At 40.2% G+C, this 16,931-nt stretch overlaps 1 protein-coding gene across 4 annotated transcripts in view; it reads left to right on the plus strand.

The window, feature by feature from the left end:
• The first annotated feature begins 934 nt into the window (after window positions 1–934).
• Window positions 935–16,931, plus strand: part of epha4l (eph receptor A4, like) — a 166,101-nt gene continuing 150,104 nt past the window's right edge. For 3 of the 4 annotated variants that reach the window (XM_061918868.1, XM_061918869.1, XM_061918867.1), the window contains exons 1-3: window positions 935–1,204; window positions 3,964–4,031; window positions 7,214–7,877. In XM_061918868.1, the coding sequence (XP_061774852.1) occupies window positions 1,108–1,204; window positions 3,964–4,031; window positions 7,214–7,877 (829 nt within the window). In that variant the 5' untranslated portion in view covers window positions 935–1,107. The remainder of the gene's footprint in view (window positions 1,205–3,963; window positions 4,032–7,213; window positions 7,878–16,931) is intronic. The other variant, XM_061918870.1, reaches the window with a different exon arrangement.

Consider the following 16,931-nt stretch of genomic DNA (forward strand, 5'->3'; position numbering starts at 1 on the left):
CCGGTGTTTGCAATGTGTTGAAAATGAAAATGGCGGCTGTATTACCTCGGTGACGTAAAGTTCTGACGTTATCGCCACAGAGCAATAAACAGAAAGGCGTTTAATTCGACAGAATTCTCCCCTTTACAGTTCGGAAATCGGTTAAAAAAATATATGGTCTTTTTTCTGCACCATCAAGGTATATATTGACGCTTACATAGGTCTGGTGATAATGTTCCCCTTTAATGTCAAATCAAATCAAATGTTTATTGGATTCATCACTATACAGTGTAAACCCACGACTAAACTACTACCAAGTGTGGATTCAGGCCGGGTGGCCTATTTCAAGTTCCAGGTAACCCTACATTATTATAATTTATAAATAGTAAACCAAGTTGTGGTAGTAGTTTAGCCAGTAGTTCTGTCGTGGATGTACACTGTATAGTGATGAATCCAATAAACATTTGATTTGATTTGATTTGACATTAAATAGCGCCCATTGTTATTGTGCTTCTGCGATGAGGTGGCGACTTGTCCAGGGTGTACCCCGCCTTCCGCCCGATTGTAGCTGAGACAGGCGCCAGAGCCCCCCGTGACCCCAAAAGGGAATAAGCGGTGGAAAATGGATGGATGGATGGGTTATTGTGCTTACAACACCAACCAAACATTTTACAACCCCCCTACAGTAGCTCCATCGTAACACAAAACATTTTCTTTGAAAAAAATCTTCATATCGTATTGATTTTGAAAATAAAAAATATTTAAAAAAAATCTATTTTTTTCAGTTGTAAAAGTTTGGTGTCCCCTGATTTTGAACATTTTCAAGTACAAAAAAAAAGTGATACCGTACCATCGCTGACTTGGTATCGAATCGATACCAAAAAAATCCATAGTATCGCCCACTCCGACCCCTCCTGTCCCCCTTCTTCTCCTATTCGGACGGACGGGGCGCTCACACGTCAGAGCAGACCCGCCTCCAGCCTGCGTTGGTCCGGTGCGTCTCTTTGCTTCTGTCCGCTTCCATCCTTACTCCACCGGGGAAGAAGGAGGGAGAGAGAGAGCCCGCGCAGGACCCGTCAAGGAAAAAGAGCGAACTACTCCGAGGAAGAAAGAAGAGAGGGGACACAAATGGCACTCATGGCGGGGATTGTGTTGACGGTCGCCTTTCTTGTTTCTGTGATTTCTACACTTGTTTCTCCCACTCGGACATATCCGCCGAATGAAGGTAAGACAAGCCGGGACGTTTCGCCCCTTACAGCTGAACAAAACCACATCGACGCTCTTCCTTTTGGAACTTTTTTTAATACACTTTAAACTAGTTTTAAGTGAAAACTTGACGTACAACTTCAATTGGTATTCATTCATTTACACTTTATTTGTGCATTTAGGGCACACATTTACCAACTTATTTGGAGCCATACACTTTAAAATACACTTTATGATCCAATGTAAACACAATGTAATGCTAGGATGTCACCGAGCATCGTTAGGAAGACTTTAGGATCCCTGGTAGCTTGCAAGCACACACACACACACGTATGTATATATATATATATATATATATATATATATATATATATATATACATATATGTATATATATATATATATATATATATATATATATATATATATATATAAATATATATATATATAAATATTTATATATATGTATGTATATGTATGTATATATATGTATGTATATACAATATATGTATGTATGTACATAAACATATATATATATATATATATATATATATATATATATATACATATATATATATATAGACAGACAACATTCACACTCACATTCACACACTAGGGCCAATTTTAGTGTTGCCAATCAACCTATCCCCAGGTGCATGTCCAGGGTGTACACCGCCTTCCCCCCAATTGTAGCTGAGATAGGTGCCAGCGACCCCTAAAGGGAATAAGCGGTAGAAAATGGATGGATGGATATATATATATATATATATATATATATATATATATATATATATATATATATATATATATATATATATATATTTATATATATATATATATGTATGTATGTGTGGGTATAAATGTCTATGTAAACTTGTGTACCGTATATATATATATTTGTGTATATGTATATACGTGTATATGTATGTATATATGTATATATATACGTGTGTGTGTATATATATATTTATATTATTTATTTTGTTTCTGTTCTAAACAAATATAAGGTTTCACACAGTTACCCATATGTTCTTCAAACGTGTTGCAGTTATTTTTTTATTATTTTATTTATTTATTTATTTATTTATTTATTTATTTATTTATTTATTTATTTATTTATTTATGTATTATTTTTTGTCCTGTCCAGCTTCTCAGGCAAATCATATAGTTGATGTAGATGCCTATATCGGCTGTTACAAAAGAGAAGTGTTGCCTTATTTCAATTTGACTTTATTAAATGTATTTATATTATCATTTGGTGCTGCCGGGCCGGAGCAGGAGGGGAGTTATTGCAGTTATTATAAAAGAACACAATGTAATGTATCAGGGGTCACTGAAAAAGATCAAAATAGGCCACTTTGAGAATTTTTTTTATATTTTAAAAGTGTAAAAAAGCTAAAAAAAAAATGCTAAAAAAAGGTTTAGTGTTAGTATTTATTAGCATTAACAGTCTAGTATTTTTCCCTCTTTTTATTGTGGATTGTTGTAGTAACTTTCACCAGTTTGAGTTTTTCTCCCCATTTATTTTGGATTTATTCATTTCTATATGCCGAGGGCATATAAAAAAAAAAAAAACGGTCCCCAGCCCGCCATTTATACACCGCTGCTGTGCATTTTAAAAACAGACTTATATGTGCTGGTGTTAAACGCAAGCTGAACCGGATATTTGTATGTTATATCCATGCTTTATTCCTATTTTTATGGATATTCCTTATTTTACTTTCTCTTGCTGATTTTGTTATTTTACCATTTTATTGTTTGGTTCATTTAGCTGTAATACATACCTTGTTGAGATTTTTATTTTATTTACATGTTTGCCTTTCTTTTTTTAAATTATATAGCCCTTTGCGGCAGTAGTGGCAGTTTTAGAAATTATGCAGTATAAGTGATTATACCTTAAACAGTACCTCTAAGACTATTGAAGTTATAGGGCTGCAACAATTAATTGGATTAGAAAAAAAGATTAAGTTGTATTATGTCACTTCAATTAATGGTTTAATGAGTGTAACTAATACAAATTGATGTAATCCGGATAGGGAACTTTAAGTATGCAGACATTGTTTCCACACGGCTGCAGCAATAGAGTGCACATGAGAGGGGTGGTGTGTGGGTGCCGTTATCTGTAGCGGCAAATAGGGATGGTTTTTTATTTTTTTTATTTAAAAAAAATGGTTTTATGGATACACACATGTTAAAGCGGAATTTCCATTATGACAATGTGCATTTATTAGAAAAAAAGAATGTGCAAAAAAATTGTTCATTTCAACTATTTTCACTGTAATATGCATTGAGGCTATGAAGTGTGTATTATCTGATTACTAGATTAATCAAACAAACTAACTGATCGCTAATTGGAATACTAACATGATTGATACCTGCAGCCTTAACAGAAGTAAAACATATAATTAATAAAATATACACATGGGAATTGTGCAGAATTGTTTACCTTTTTATTTGCATTGCAAGCATATATCATGTGTTTTTGTCTTTTGTTAGTCAAGTGAAATAATTATGTCAGCGAAACATTTTGGCTGCAAGTTCAAGTCTTAATATACATTTTGGCAATTAATTGTGACCACATCGCACACCAAATCAATAGTTTTCTTCAATTTCATCAATCAACCAAAAGTTCCTATTCCCTCGGGTATTGTTTTTTCTGGACACAAAAGCATTATTTTACACCCCTGCTGTATTTTATTTCTACATATAAAGGTAATCACCTTAGGCTGGAGACCTTGACGCTTATGCTATGCTCTTTTCTTCTATTTCTGTTTTCCAGTCACGTTATTGGACTCCAGAGCGGCACAGGGGGAACTGGGATGGGTCGCCAATCCGACAGAAGGAGGGGTAAGTACAGCAAACAAGTGTCCCCTTGTGAGAACGGTGCTCCCATATTGCGCGGAAAAGGAGAAACTATATTCTTCCATTGGTGGGACCCTTGAAAAAGACCACTAAATAAATACACAGTGCTCTTTGGGAACTTTTTAACTGGGTGAGCCCTTCACTGGCATCCCTGATTATTTATTGTACATTAACTGCTGGCTACCTGCTTGAGATTAAAGTACATTTTCTATTATCGTTAATCATATAAAGATCCTTCGGAACCCCCTTATAGTTTCCTCTGCAGACATACTCCCATTTCTCCTTGCTCCCCTTCTTGTTCGGGGACGGTCAAAGGAGCGATACTGAAGCGGGCGTCAGGTTTCCTGAATAGACTAGTGGATTGAATCGGCCTTTGTGGAGAAACTTTATATCCTTTTCTACCATAGCGAGGGAGGAATAGGGAGAAGGTCCTCTGGAATAGATGAATACGGGGGAGCTATTGCCCCTGGATGAGGGGATTGAGCTCTACCTCACCAGGGGGCAGGGTGAAAGCACGATTCCTTACTCTAATGAGATGTTTGATGAGAAAAAAACAAGCCCTGCAGAGGCTATGGCCATGCCATAATCATTAGAATAAGGTGAGCCACAAGGTATGCTGTAATTACAAGAGAGGGTTTATGGGAATTTTTAGTTGAATTTGTCTTTTCAAAATAATATCCAATCAGTCAGTGGCATGAAACAACGGAACTAGCAGGTTTGTGCATGTATCGTATGCAACTGTTTTAATGCTATTATTGCACTACGGTATTTATTGCGGTGTAAACTCATTGTATGTTACATATCTGTTCCAAAATGTCTGAGGAAAACCAAATTGCACAAAAAGAAAAGCAATTTTTCATGTATGAAATAATGTGAATCCATTGAGTCCACCAAAAAAATTCAACACAAAACACACTTTTTATACATATATATTTTTATATATAGTTTTACATGCACAAAACAATGCAAAATCTAACATCACTTTTACTCTCAGTATTTTTCACCGTCTTTATCAAAGTGCTGGCCCCTCACAACTTTTTTTGGCCCCCTTGGTGGTTTATCTTATGGTTATGGTATGATCGATTCGTAAAAGACATGGAGAAGGGATGTGATTAAATATAAGCTTTGTTTCTTCCTACTCCATCCATCCATTTTCTACCGCTTGTCCCTCTCGGGGTCGCAAGGATTGTGGGGGGTGGGTGCCATTTATGTGGGCTTATCCTAGTTGCATTTTGGCGGAAGGCGGCGTACACCCTGGACACAGTTCTTCCTACTCCTTTGTAGATATGTTTAAATGTGCACATGTAACCACATGCGGATGTCGTTGTGGCTTGTGCAGCCCTTTGAGACACTTGTGATTCAGGGCTATATAAATAAAAATTGATTGATTGACATCAAGTTCTTTAAAGGGGCCCTTTTGTGCAAAAACAACTGTTCTTATGAGCCATGGAGGCATGACGTACACTACATTGCCTTAGTTACGTCTGCAAATATCACCATACATGGTAGATGTTTACCTGAAGAGCTTTGTACGAGCCCGCCATTTTTATTCAACTGTAGTCAAGAAGTTCCTTATTTTATCTCTATCCTCTTGTGGGGCAGACTGGCTCGAACATGGACATGCATGCTAAAATCCTGCGCTGTTGACATTTGTAGTTAAAATAAAAAGGTATGGTTCTATGTTGATATTTATCAGTAGATTCTGTACAGAAGTGCTAAAATTACAACATGGCTGACAGGTTTGAGACACAGTAGAAGGGGGTTTGGTCTGGAGGAGGATTTCGGCACGTAAATAAGACCGCTCACAAAATGGCGCATCCTAAAGATACAGTCAGAAAGCGGCTTGAAGATGGTCGGTAAAACATAATCTATGCAACATTTGGACCAAAGCCCCTAAACACTAAAAATGACTACATTAACTCCTCACTGGATGTCCATACTTTTTGCTCCAAAAAATGTGTTACCATCATTTATCCTCTTTATTATATTTGACCATGGCTCAAGTTAATCCTTTAAGCATTTGTGAAAATTGAAACAAATGAGTATCCATTATGTTATCTGATGAGTATGAACCCAGGGAAAACATAATGCCATATGGTGCAGCTGTTGTAGGCTCTGCTTGGGAGCTGTTTTCAATGAACTTGGCCGGCGCTTATACCCCCTACAATGGCCATTGGATCACAAACTAATTATTGATAGGGTCCTGGAAGCCCCAGCAAGCCTGTGTTCACCTACTCAATACAACTGATATACCGTATCGATCAAAGGTATGGCCTTATTTCAGTGCTCAGTTGATTCCCACAATAAAACGTGTGCAAATGATGGTATTTGTTGACTAAAAGCAATGTTTCTCATTAACTGTACTGAAGCTTTGAACAAAGCTGTTTATGATAAGGTGCCAAATCTAAACTGACAGCACTTCTGCTATCCTCCGCTCCTTTAATAACATTATTATGTTTTTACTGCCTGCAGCCATACTCAAGACAAAACGCACGCTGTGAAACACAAGGTTTGAATCCCTGGAAGTTGCGAAGCAGCGCTCCTGACAAGAACGGAATTTTATCATATCTAAAATAAACTTTCTTCGCACAAAAAATAAAAGCCAAGCTGGAGAATAAGGATAATGTCACACTAACCGCAACAGTGAATGTGTCTATCAGTCTTTAACTTCTTATCATGTATTCATGTGTAAAACAGGCCTGCATTAGCCTTGAGCATCAATTAAAGACCAGCCATATAATCCTATTTTTTTTTCCCCTTGTGTGTATCACTCCCTAAATAGCTGAAGTAAAAGCTTCACTTAAGATTTTTTTTTAATTGCAATTTTGCTCTCTTGCAGTCAAGCAGAATCCATGAATATGAATATCTCTAGGAGTGTCTATTCCAACATAACGCGTCTATTAGGTGCAATTCATAAAATATGCATTAAGTTTGGCCATCAATTAATTGCTCCGCTGAGACTGATGTACTGACTAATCTTCCCTGCATGTTCTTTTGCCAAGTGTCTAACTCTAGGCATTGAGCAGCTCATAGTTATTGTTCAGTGCTTGCATAATAAATGTCACAAATCGGAAACTATTTAAATTTCCGTAAAATTGGAGTCATTTGATAATTACCAGTGTGTATTTGCCCTATTGTAATGTTTTTTGGTTGTGTGCTTTATCCAGTGGGAAGAGGTGAGCATCATGGATGAGAAGAACATTCCCATCCGGACGTACCAGGTGTGTAACGTCATGGAGCCAAACCAGAACAACTGGCTCCGAACAGACTGGATTCCCCGTGGCGGTGCCCAGCGTGTCTACATCGAGATCAAGTTCACCCTCCGAGACTGCAATAGCCTTCCTGGGCTCATGGGGACCTGTAAAGAAACCTTCAATCTTTACTACTATGAGTCGAACAACGACAAAGAGCGCTACATCCGTGAGAACCAGTTTGCCAAAATTGATACTATCGCCGCTGATGAGAGCTTCACCCAGGTGGACATTGGTGACCGCATCATGAAGCTAAATACAGAAGTGCGTGATGTGGGCGCCCTGACTCGGAAGGGCTTCTATTTAGCCTTCCAGGATGTCGGCGCGTGCATCGCGCTTGTGTCAGTAAGGGTCTTTTACAAGAAGTGTCCTTTGGCCGTGCGGAATCTGGCCCAGTTTCCTGATACCATCACTGGAGCAGATACCTCCTCGCTGGTGGAGGTTCGTGGCTCATGCGTGGATAATTCCGAGGAGAAAGAGATTCCAAAGATGTACTGTGGAGCAGACGGAGAGTGGTTGGTGCCCATTGGGAACTGCCTCTGCAACCCTGGATTTGAGGAACGCAATGCGGACTGCCAAGGTAAAAACGTCCCTTGTTCGCTCTTTAAACCTTTTAACCATTGCCTCAGCATCTCACACATTCAATTATGTTTAGTCTCCTGCATATTCTCCCTGGCCTTTCTTGTCCAGTGTCTGCAGAGACATTGGAAGTAAAAGTGAGAGTAAATCACAACGTTAGGATTTTATCTTTGACAATTGGAGACTAAAAAGGAAGCTGAGGTTTCAATTGGTTTGCAAATTGCAGCCTTTAGACAAACTAAAGAAGTCACAATCAGGTATGAGAGAGAAAAAGAGGCAGGTATGAGATGGGGTTGGAATAAGGTAGTTTTATTGTGAAGAATAGCTCTTAGTGGCAGGAATGGCTACCTTTCATATCTAAATTGAAACGGTACAAATTCCCCTTAGCTGAGAATAAGTAACATTACCAATTTTCAGTACTTTTTTGTGTGTTCAAATGTGTTGGTCAACGTTATTTGTTCAATTAAATACTGTTTTTTCACTGAGCAGTTATTATCATGTTTTGGAACATTTCTGTGTCTGATTTGTAAGTTCTGTATTGCACTGTATTATAACGTCAACGTTGCAGTCAGTTGCAATTTCAAGATGTCAGATGCCAATTGTGTATAGAATACCATGTTGCCATAACCAGGACTTGACTTTGCCATTAATTTTAATGTTTTAGTATTTTGTTTTGTTGAGCCCTACAAAGTGTTTTAACTGTAAGTAATACATGTATTACACACCAACTGTTTGATTGTAACGTGCATCTTAGTTGTAGTTCTCATTACCAAATTTGAAGGTGTTAAAATTATCTTTAGCTAATGCTACTTATTACCTTTTTTTATCGCATATCCAATTTCAATTAGCATGGAGCGAGTGCAATTTGCGAAGTGGAGCTTTACTGTACTTTTGAGCACTTTCTGCTTGCTTTGTTGGCATGGAAAATTGTAGCATTACCTAAAGGCGGTCCGACTGAGCCCACTCTGAGTGCTTGACTGCTTGTTTCTCGGCCAAGTGTTTAAGCCAGTGCGCAGCCTGCAACCGGACGTGACGTCACGTTCAACAAAGCTATTGAAATATGGAACCATTTGAGTTTTACTTGAATCAGCATCCAGTAATACAGACCGACTTTGGTCGGTACTAGAGATGTCCGATATACCATCCATCCATCCATCCATCATCTTCCGCTTATCCGAGGTCGGGTCGCGGGGGCAACAGCCTAAGCAGGGAAACCCAGACTTCCCTCTCCCCAGCCACTTCGTCTAGCTCTTCCCGGAGGATCCCGAGGCGTTCCCAGGCCAGCCGGGAGACATAGTCTTCCCAACGTGTCCTGGGTCTTCCCCGTGGCCTCCTACCGGTTGGACGTGCCCTAAACACCTCCCTAGGGAGGCGTTCGGGTGGCATCCTGACCAGATGCCCGAACCACCTCATCTGGCTCCTCTCGATGTGAAGGAGCAGCGGCTTTACTTTGAGCTCCTCCCGGATGGCAGAGCTTCTCACCCTATCTCTAAGGGAGAGACCCGCCACACGGCGGAGGAAACTCATTTCGGCCGCTTGTACCCGTGATCTTATCCTTTCGGTCATGACCCAAAGCTCATGACCATAGGTGAGGATGGGAACGTAGATCGACCGGTAAATTGAGAGCTTTGCCTTCCGGCTCAGCTCCTTCTTCACCACAACGGACCGGTACAACGTCCGCATTACTGAAGACGCCGCACCGATCCGCCTGTTGATCTCACGATCCACTCTTCCCTCACTCATGAACAAGACTCCTAGGTACTTGAACTCCTCCACTTGGGGCAGGGTCTCCTCCCCAACCCGGAGATGGCACTCCACCCTTTTCCGGGCGAGAACCATGGACTCGGACTTGGAGGTGCTGATTCTCATTCCGGTCGCTTCACACTCGGCTGCGAACCGATCCAGCGAGAGCTGAAGATCCCGGTCAGATGAAGCCATCAGGACCACATCATCTGCAAAAAGCAGAGACCTAATCCTGCGGTTACCAAACCGGAACCCCTCAACGCCTTGACTGCGCCTAGAAATTCTGTCCATAAAAGTTATGAACAGAATCGGTGACAAAGGACAGCCTTGGCGGAGTCCAACCCTCACTGGAAATGTGTTCGACTTACTGCCGGCAATGCGGACCAAGCTCTGGCACTGATCGTACAGGGAACGGACCGCCACAATAAGACAGTCCGATACCCCATACTCTCTGAGCACTCCCCACAGGACTTCCCGAGGGACACGGTCGAATGCCTTCTCCAAGTCCACAAAGCACATGTAGACTGGTTGGGCAAACTCCCATGCACCCTCAAGAACCCTGCCGAGAGTATAGAGCTGGTCCACAGTTCCACGACCAGGACGAAAACCACACTGTTCCTCCTGAATCCGAGGTTCGACTATCCGACGTAGCCTCCTCTCCAGTACACCTGAATAAACCTTACCGGGAAGGCTGAGGAGTGTGATCCCACGATAGTTGGAACACACCCTCCGGTCCCCCTTCTTAAAGAGAGGAACCACCACCCCGGTCTGCCAATCCAGAGGTACCGCCCCCGATGTCCACGCGATGCTGCAAAGTCTTGTCAACCAAGACAGCCCCACAGCATCCAGAGCCTTAAGGAACTCCGGGCGGATCTCGTCCACCCCTGGGGCTTTGCCACCGAGGAGCTTTTTAACTACCTCAGCGACCTCAGCCCCAGAAATAGGAGAGTCCACCACAGATTCCCCAGGCACTGCTTCCTCATAGGAAGACGTGTTGGTGGGATTGAGGAGGTCTTCGAAGTATTCCTTCCACCTGTCCACAACATCCGCAGTCGAGGTCAGCAGAACACCATCCGCACCATACACGGTGTTGATAGTGCACTGCTTCCCCTTCCTGAGGCGGCGGACGGTGGTCCAGAATCGCTATCGGCCGATAACTGCTTTAAAATGTAATATCGGAAATTATCGGTATCGGTTTCAAAAAGTTAAATGTATCACTTTTTAAAACGCCGCTGTACAGAGGGGTACACGGACGTAGGGAGAAGTACAGAGCAGTTGCGTCTCCCAGTCAGCTGCCCCTCCACCATCCCCTCTCCCACACACAACACAGGAGTTGCAGCACCACTGCAGCATGAGAAGTTTACTGGCAACGCTTGATGACCTCATCAAACCGCCACGAGCGGAGCATAACAACAAGAGTGTGTTGTTGCCGGTGCTCTAGCCTGGCTAACAAGCGAGCTCGCTTGGTGACTGACTAACGACATGGTTTGGGATTATATTAAAGTGTCTCTGATGGACAAAAAACTGGCAATTTGCAATGACTGCAAAAAGTTGGTTATGCGAGAAGGAACCAAGACAGCTTCTTTTAATACGAGCAATTTGATCTCCAACCTCTTCAAGAGGTAGGAGATCATCATGTATTCATCAATACACGATGAATACACGCGGAAGATGGATGAAAAGCAAACAGCGAAAAAAAGTATCACCACACAGTTTTCGCTTAAAAACTCTGCCGAGAAAAAACAAAAATACAACAAAAGCCCACGTTGTGGTCAGGGGCAATGCACGCAGTATGGCAAAAGCTACGGTGGAGTTTGGTATGGCTAGTCTCCCTGCATGGCGCACACTTTGCAGCTTGCAGTGAACGGAGGTGCCCTTTCTGAACGCAGCATTTCAGAAGCTCTGACTGACTAGTAGGCCACTTCAAGCACTCACCACTAGCTTGCAGCACATTTCTGTTACTCATACAAATACGTTAGAGCAGAGCAGATTGAGCCCAGTTTATAATTTTCTGTTATACTGTACAGTATGCCAGGCAGTCTTGCACTAAAGGAGGACTATGTTATTGTTTACTTTATGACTCTAGTATACTCTGTACTGAATCTGTGTGCCTTCATTGTTTTTGTAGCTGTTGTTTTGAGGCATGTTTAAAAAATAAAAAATAATGCACTTTGTGAAAGTCAAAGTATAGTACTTCCCATAGTTGTAGTGGGTCTCAGGAAGAGCATGTCCCAAATTCCAAGCTGCTGTTTTGAGGCTTGCTAAAAAAATAATGCACTCTGTGACTTCAATCATAAATATGGCAGTGCCATGTTGGCTTTTTTTTCCATAACTTGAGTTGATTTATTTTGGAAAACATTGTTACATAGTTTTAATGCAGCCATCGGGGCATCACAACAAACTTAGGCCTAATAATGTTTTAATTCCACGACTGAATATATCGGTATCGGTTGATATCGGAATAGGTAATTAAGAGTTGGACAATATCGGAATATCGGATATCGGCAAAAAAGCCATTATCGGACATCTCTAGTTGGTGCGTAAAAAAGTTCTAAATTTGGTACCCACCCCTACTTAGTGGATAATTCTGTTATAGGGGGATATTCTTTAAGAAGCTGTTTGATTGGGCAAATAATATTGTCATACATGTTGTTTTGCATTAATAGTTGTGTGCAGGATGTTGCCATGCAGAGGTCTAGTTGTCAAGACAAACCAATGCTGATTCTGTCACAATAGTCTGCTAGTGAACCCCACACACCACCCACCACCACCCCCAAATAAGCACTGGGCTTCAGCAGTGAGGGGTCATAGGCTGAGCATGGGTGATTAACAAGGGGGCAGACAAGGACGCCTCTCCTTATTTATGAGGGTGCCTTTATCTTGGACTAATTGCATGACAAACAGGACTGGTGATTTAGGGTAGCACTGGCTGCTTGGGAGAGCCTGGGCAAAGCCATCCAAGTGGTCACAGATGGTTCTCTGTGACTACATGTGCTTGTGTTCAACGAGAAAAATGAAGTGATTTTAGTTGTCAGAACACTCTCGTCCAGTCTTACTGGGTTTTGGATTGCCAAAGCCGGATTGCCTTACCCAGGGTTAGGAAAGAGAAAAAAAAGAAACCTGTACCTGGTATTGTGTTACAGATTGTAATTCAATGGTAAATAGCAAAGTGAAAACTCACAACTCTGCTCTGCCACTGAATACTACTATACATTTAATCTTTAATTTTAGTAGAGAAAAGAAACCCTCCATCTTAAAGTCAACAAATGATTTGAAAAAATAAATCATTTATGAAGCATGTTGCCTGAGTGGGGGGGAAATTTGTGATTCCCTGCTTACAAAGAAATTAACTGAAAATAAAATATTTTATGGTTCAACAAAGAGAGACAGAATATCAACAACAATACAACTGAAAATAATTTTTTTTCCAATTTATTAGTATTTAAGCACAACGTGACTTAAAACTTAGTAGAGAAGCCACTGTCGGCAGACACAGAGGTCAAACGTTTCTTGGAGTTGGTCACCAGTGTTGCTTTTAGTCCATTCCTTTTTACAGATACTTTCCAGATGCTGATGGTTGAGAAACTGTTGCCTGGCAACTTGAAGTTTTAGCTCCCTTTACAGATTTTTCACAAGATTAAGTTCCAGTTGGTTCTGGATGCTTCTTTTCAAACCTTTTTGTCGCTGCTTTGGTTGTTTTGAGTCATTGTCAAGCAAGAAAACCCAACCACAACCCATTTTTAGTGCTCTGACTGTGGCCAAAATTATACTGTAAATACATGGCCCCACAATGCAGCAAAATCTACCTGTACCCACAGCAGATAACCACCCCTGCAGCGAAACGTTTGACAATAAGGATAGTGTTCTTTGGGGTCATATTCAGCATTGCACTGCCTATGAACACAGCAAGTTGTGTTCAATGTGCCAAAAATCTAACGTTTGGTCTTGTGTAGCCACATTACATCATCTATAGTCTTCTTAAAATAATTCTGACGTTAATTGACAAACTTCAGACAAGCCTTTCTTTCTTTAACAATTGTGGGAATATCTAAATTTATCCCACCTGTAAGCTCCAAAGCCTGGGTAGTTCTTGGTTGATCGTAAGGCTGGGCGATTATTTGTGATTAATAATCGTGATGAATTTCAGTTTGATCCCCGTGATCAGCTATGAGCATATATTAGCTACATCAAAGATGGCGAAAATGTCTGTGCCGACAGCCAATGGGAGTTTTTTTATCACCCCACTTAAGGTTACAAGGTATGCAGAAGTAAATAGAATCCTGGATGTTAACATAATGACCAAACTTGGAGCTGAACGTGCAGCTAAACGCATTGAAATTAATGTCAACCATTACTTGGGAATAATCGAATAACACGTCAACGAAATCAAGCTGGCACTCTAGCCGGCAGCCCTGCACCTGGTTCATGCCATTCTCTCTCTCTCTCTGCCTCTGTGCCTGTGCTGTCCTGGACACGCAGCCACCTCAATCTACGAAGTCACCTCCAAAATACAGAACCGACAGTTCCCAAAATACTCCATACGTATCAGGTGATATGTTTGTTTTGCAAAAAGATGGTTTAATTGTCATCTAAAAGCTGTGTAAAAAACACTGTGCCACTTCTGACTGCTAATGCAAGCTTGTTGTGGATGACACTACCAATGCCGCACTAAACATCTCTATTGGTAAGGTAATGATAACTTGACAGCTTTTAATATTTTAGTTTGACCACAAGTGTCAACATAATTGATGAATGCTTGTGTGTGCTTCCTTTTATTTGAAACTCAAATCATTTATGGTTTAAGTTTATTTTGAACATGCATACAATTACAATATGATAAACCACAATATTTCCAGTTTCCCATTACAGCCTGTCCGAACGGGAGTAAGAAGAAGCAAACCTTATGTAATCATACCCTTTTTCATTACACATATGTTTACTTCCTGGTCTCAATTTGTAACACAATTTAAATATATAAATAATAAATATTAAAGTTACTGTAACTAAATATTTAAGTGACTTTGTAAACATTTTCTATGCTGGTCAGTTTCCTTAACTCTATCATATTAGTACACTGTTTGACTTATTTGCTTATTGGTTGCTTATGATTTATTGGTATATTGTTTCGTTACTGTGTTCTTTCTTTCTTTAAGATAGTGGTATTTGTAACGGATGATATGACACAAATAATTGTGATCATTTTTTTTTCCATCGCCCAGCCCGAGTTGATTCCTCCCCTCAAAAAAGTGTAACTCTACACTTTAAAAAAGTATTGCTCTTCCACTGGTTCACGTACAGAATTTTTTAATGCCTCTTACTTCCTCCATTTAGTCAAGTTAAATGTCCTCTTGGTTCTGTGCTAGAGCCAAGGACCTCACACACTCTGGTTTAGCCTTAACTAAACTGACCATAAAACAAATAGTTGTAAGAATCGCAAACTCAGTTGAGGATGAACTATTTCTGCCACTGTATCTACAGTCTCATTACCGGCAGTGTTCCACTGCAGCTAACATCTGCATTGCTAACTCAGCAGACGAATAACAGGTTTTCAATTACAAGCTCTACTTTGAAGCACCGTAAACTTGAATATACAGAAATAAAACATGTCCCTGTAACTTACACAAACATTACTCTGTGACTTTCAACATAAACAAAATGTATGATATTAAATGCACTAGCCCAATGGTAATTTACATTGGAAATGCTATATATGCGCTAGTTAGTAGCATTATTGATTTTACATGGTGATTTCGGACACCTCCAAATTTTCTGGTAAAATAGACAACAAAGATATAGCTATCGATACTTTTAGTAATAGAGGAATGTATTGGTTGATTGATTTGTTTGATTGAGTAATCAGATAAAACACACTATCAATCAAATTATATATATATATATATATATATATATATATATATATATATATGTGTGTATATATATATATAGCCCTTAATCTTGAATGTCTTAAAGGGCTTCAATAGCCTCAATGGTTATATAGCAGGGGTTCTTAACCTTTTTGACCTCAGGGCCCAACTTTCCTACTCCAGAAGGGCCTGGGGCCTTCTCAATCATAACACTGAATTTGTAATCTTACTCTTTATTCCATTAAATAATTATATCTAACTTACTTGCAGTTAACAGGTTAACAACCTTGTCAAATTAACCAAAACCATGTGTCAATCATAATTATTATCAAGACTTAAGTCAGGCTGAAGACAGCACGGTGAAGCAGTGGATAGTGCTCTTTCCTCACAGCAAGAGCCCTGGGTTCGATTCCCGGGCTTGTGGAGTTTGCATGTTCTTGCCATAACCGTGTGGGTTCTCTCCGTGTGCTACGGCTTCTTCCCACCTCAAAGACATGCACCTGGGCATAGGCTGATCGGCAACACTAAATTTCCCCTTGTGTGTGAATGTGAGTGTGAACGTTGTCTGTCTATCTGTGTTGGCCCTGCGATGAGGTGGTGACTTGTCCAGTGTGAACTTTGCCGAGGTCAGCTAGGATAGGCTCCCCCCGCGACCCATAAAGGGAAAAGCGGTAGAAAATTGATGGATGTATGGTCAGGCTGCTTGCAAACCTAAATACTAATCAAATATATTGCAAAAGAATGGACTCATAAAACCTGATGAAAAATAAATGTAAATACAGTTACGCAGTGCTAAAATAAATACATTCTAGCTAAATCTATAGTAAATAATTACTATTTATATGATTCTTAAATAAACTAAGTGTAAATGAAAATACAGTTTCACCACTTTAGTCATCATTTTTGGGCTCAAGAAACATTTTTATGGCTTTAGCTTCAGACTTATTCTGTTTGTTTGCGATTGTCATTACTGCCACATGTGTTGGAACACTGTAATACAGCGTTTCTCAAAGTGTGGGGCGCGAGGAAGGGGAGGAAATTTCACTCAATTTTTTTATTTTTTTTATATTATAATCTTAGATTTTTTTTTTTTTTACTATGCTTTCATTTTCTATACACACTGTAAATCACTGTGATTCTGTCTGTGAAATCCGCTATATAGATAAATGTAAATTACTTATTTTTCCTCTAGGCTTTACATTTCTAGGTAGGAGCGAAAGTTTGACAGACATAGCAACAGTAACTAATTGGGGCAGGTCTAAGCGGAACAATCTTTCACGCGGATGGGTAGCAGGCTAATGCGTGGACCACAATTACACAAAATGCATACATTTTTGATTCGGACCTCAAAGGTCGTCGAGCCAGAGCCAGCACCTGCAGAGAAACAAAAATCTGACGGGCTTAATCAACCAAAAAGCCAACCGAAAAGAAAATATGATGAAGGGTAT

This window comes from Nerophis ophidion, linkage group LG13, assembly GCF_033978795.1.
Source record: "Nerophis ophidion isolate RoL-2023_Sa linkage group LG13, RoL_Noph_v1.0, whole genome shotgun sequence".
Taxonomy (NCBI): Eukaryota; Metazoa; Chordata; class Actinopteri; order Syngnathiformes; family Syngnathidae; genus Nerophis; species Nerophis ophidion.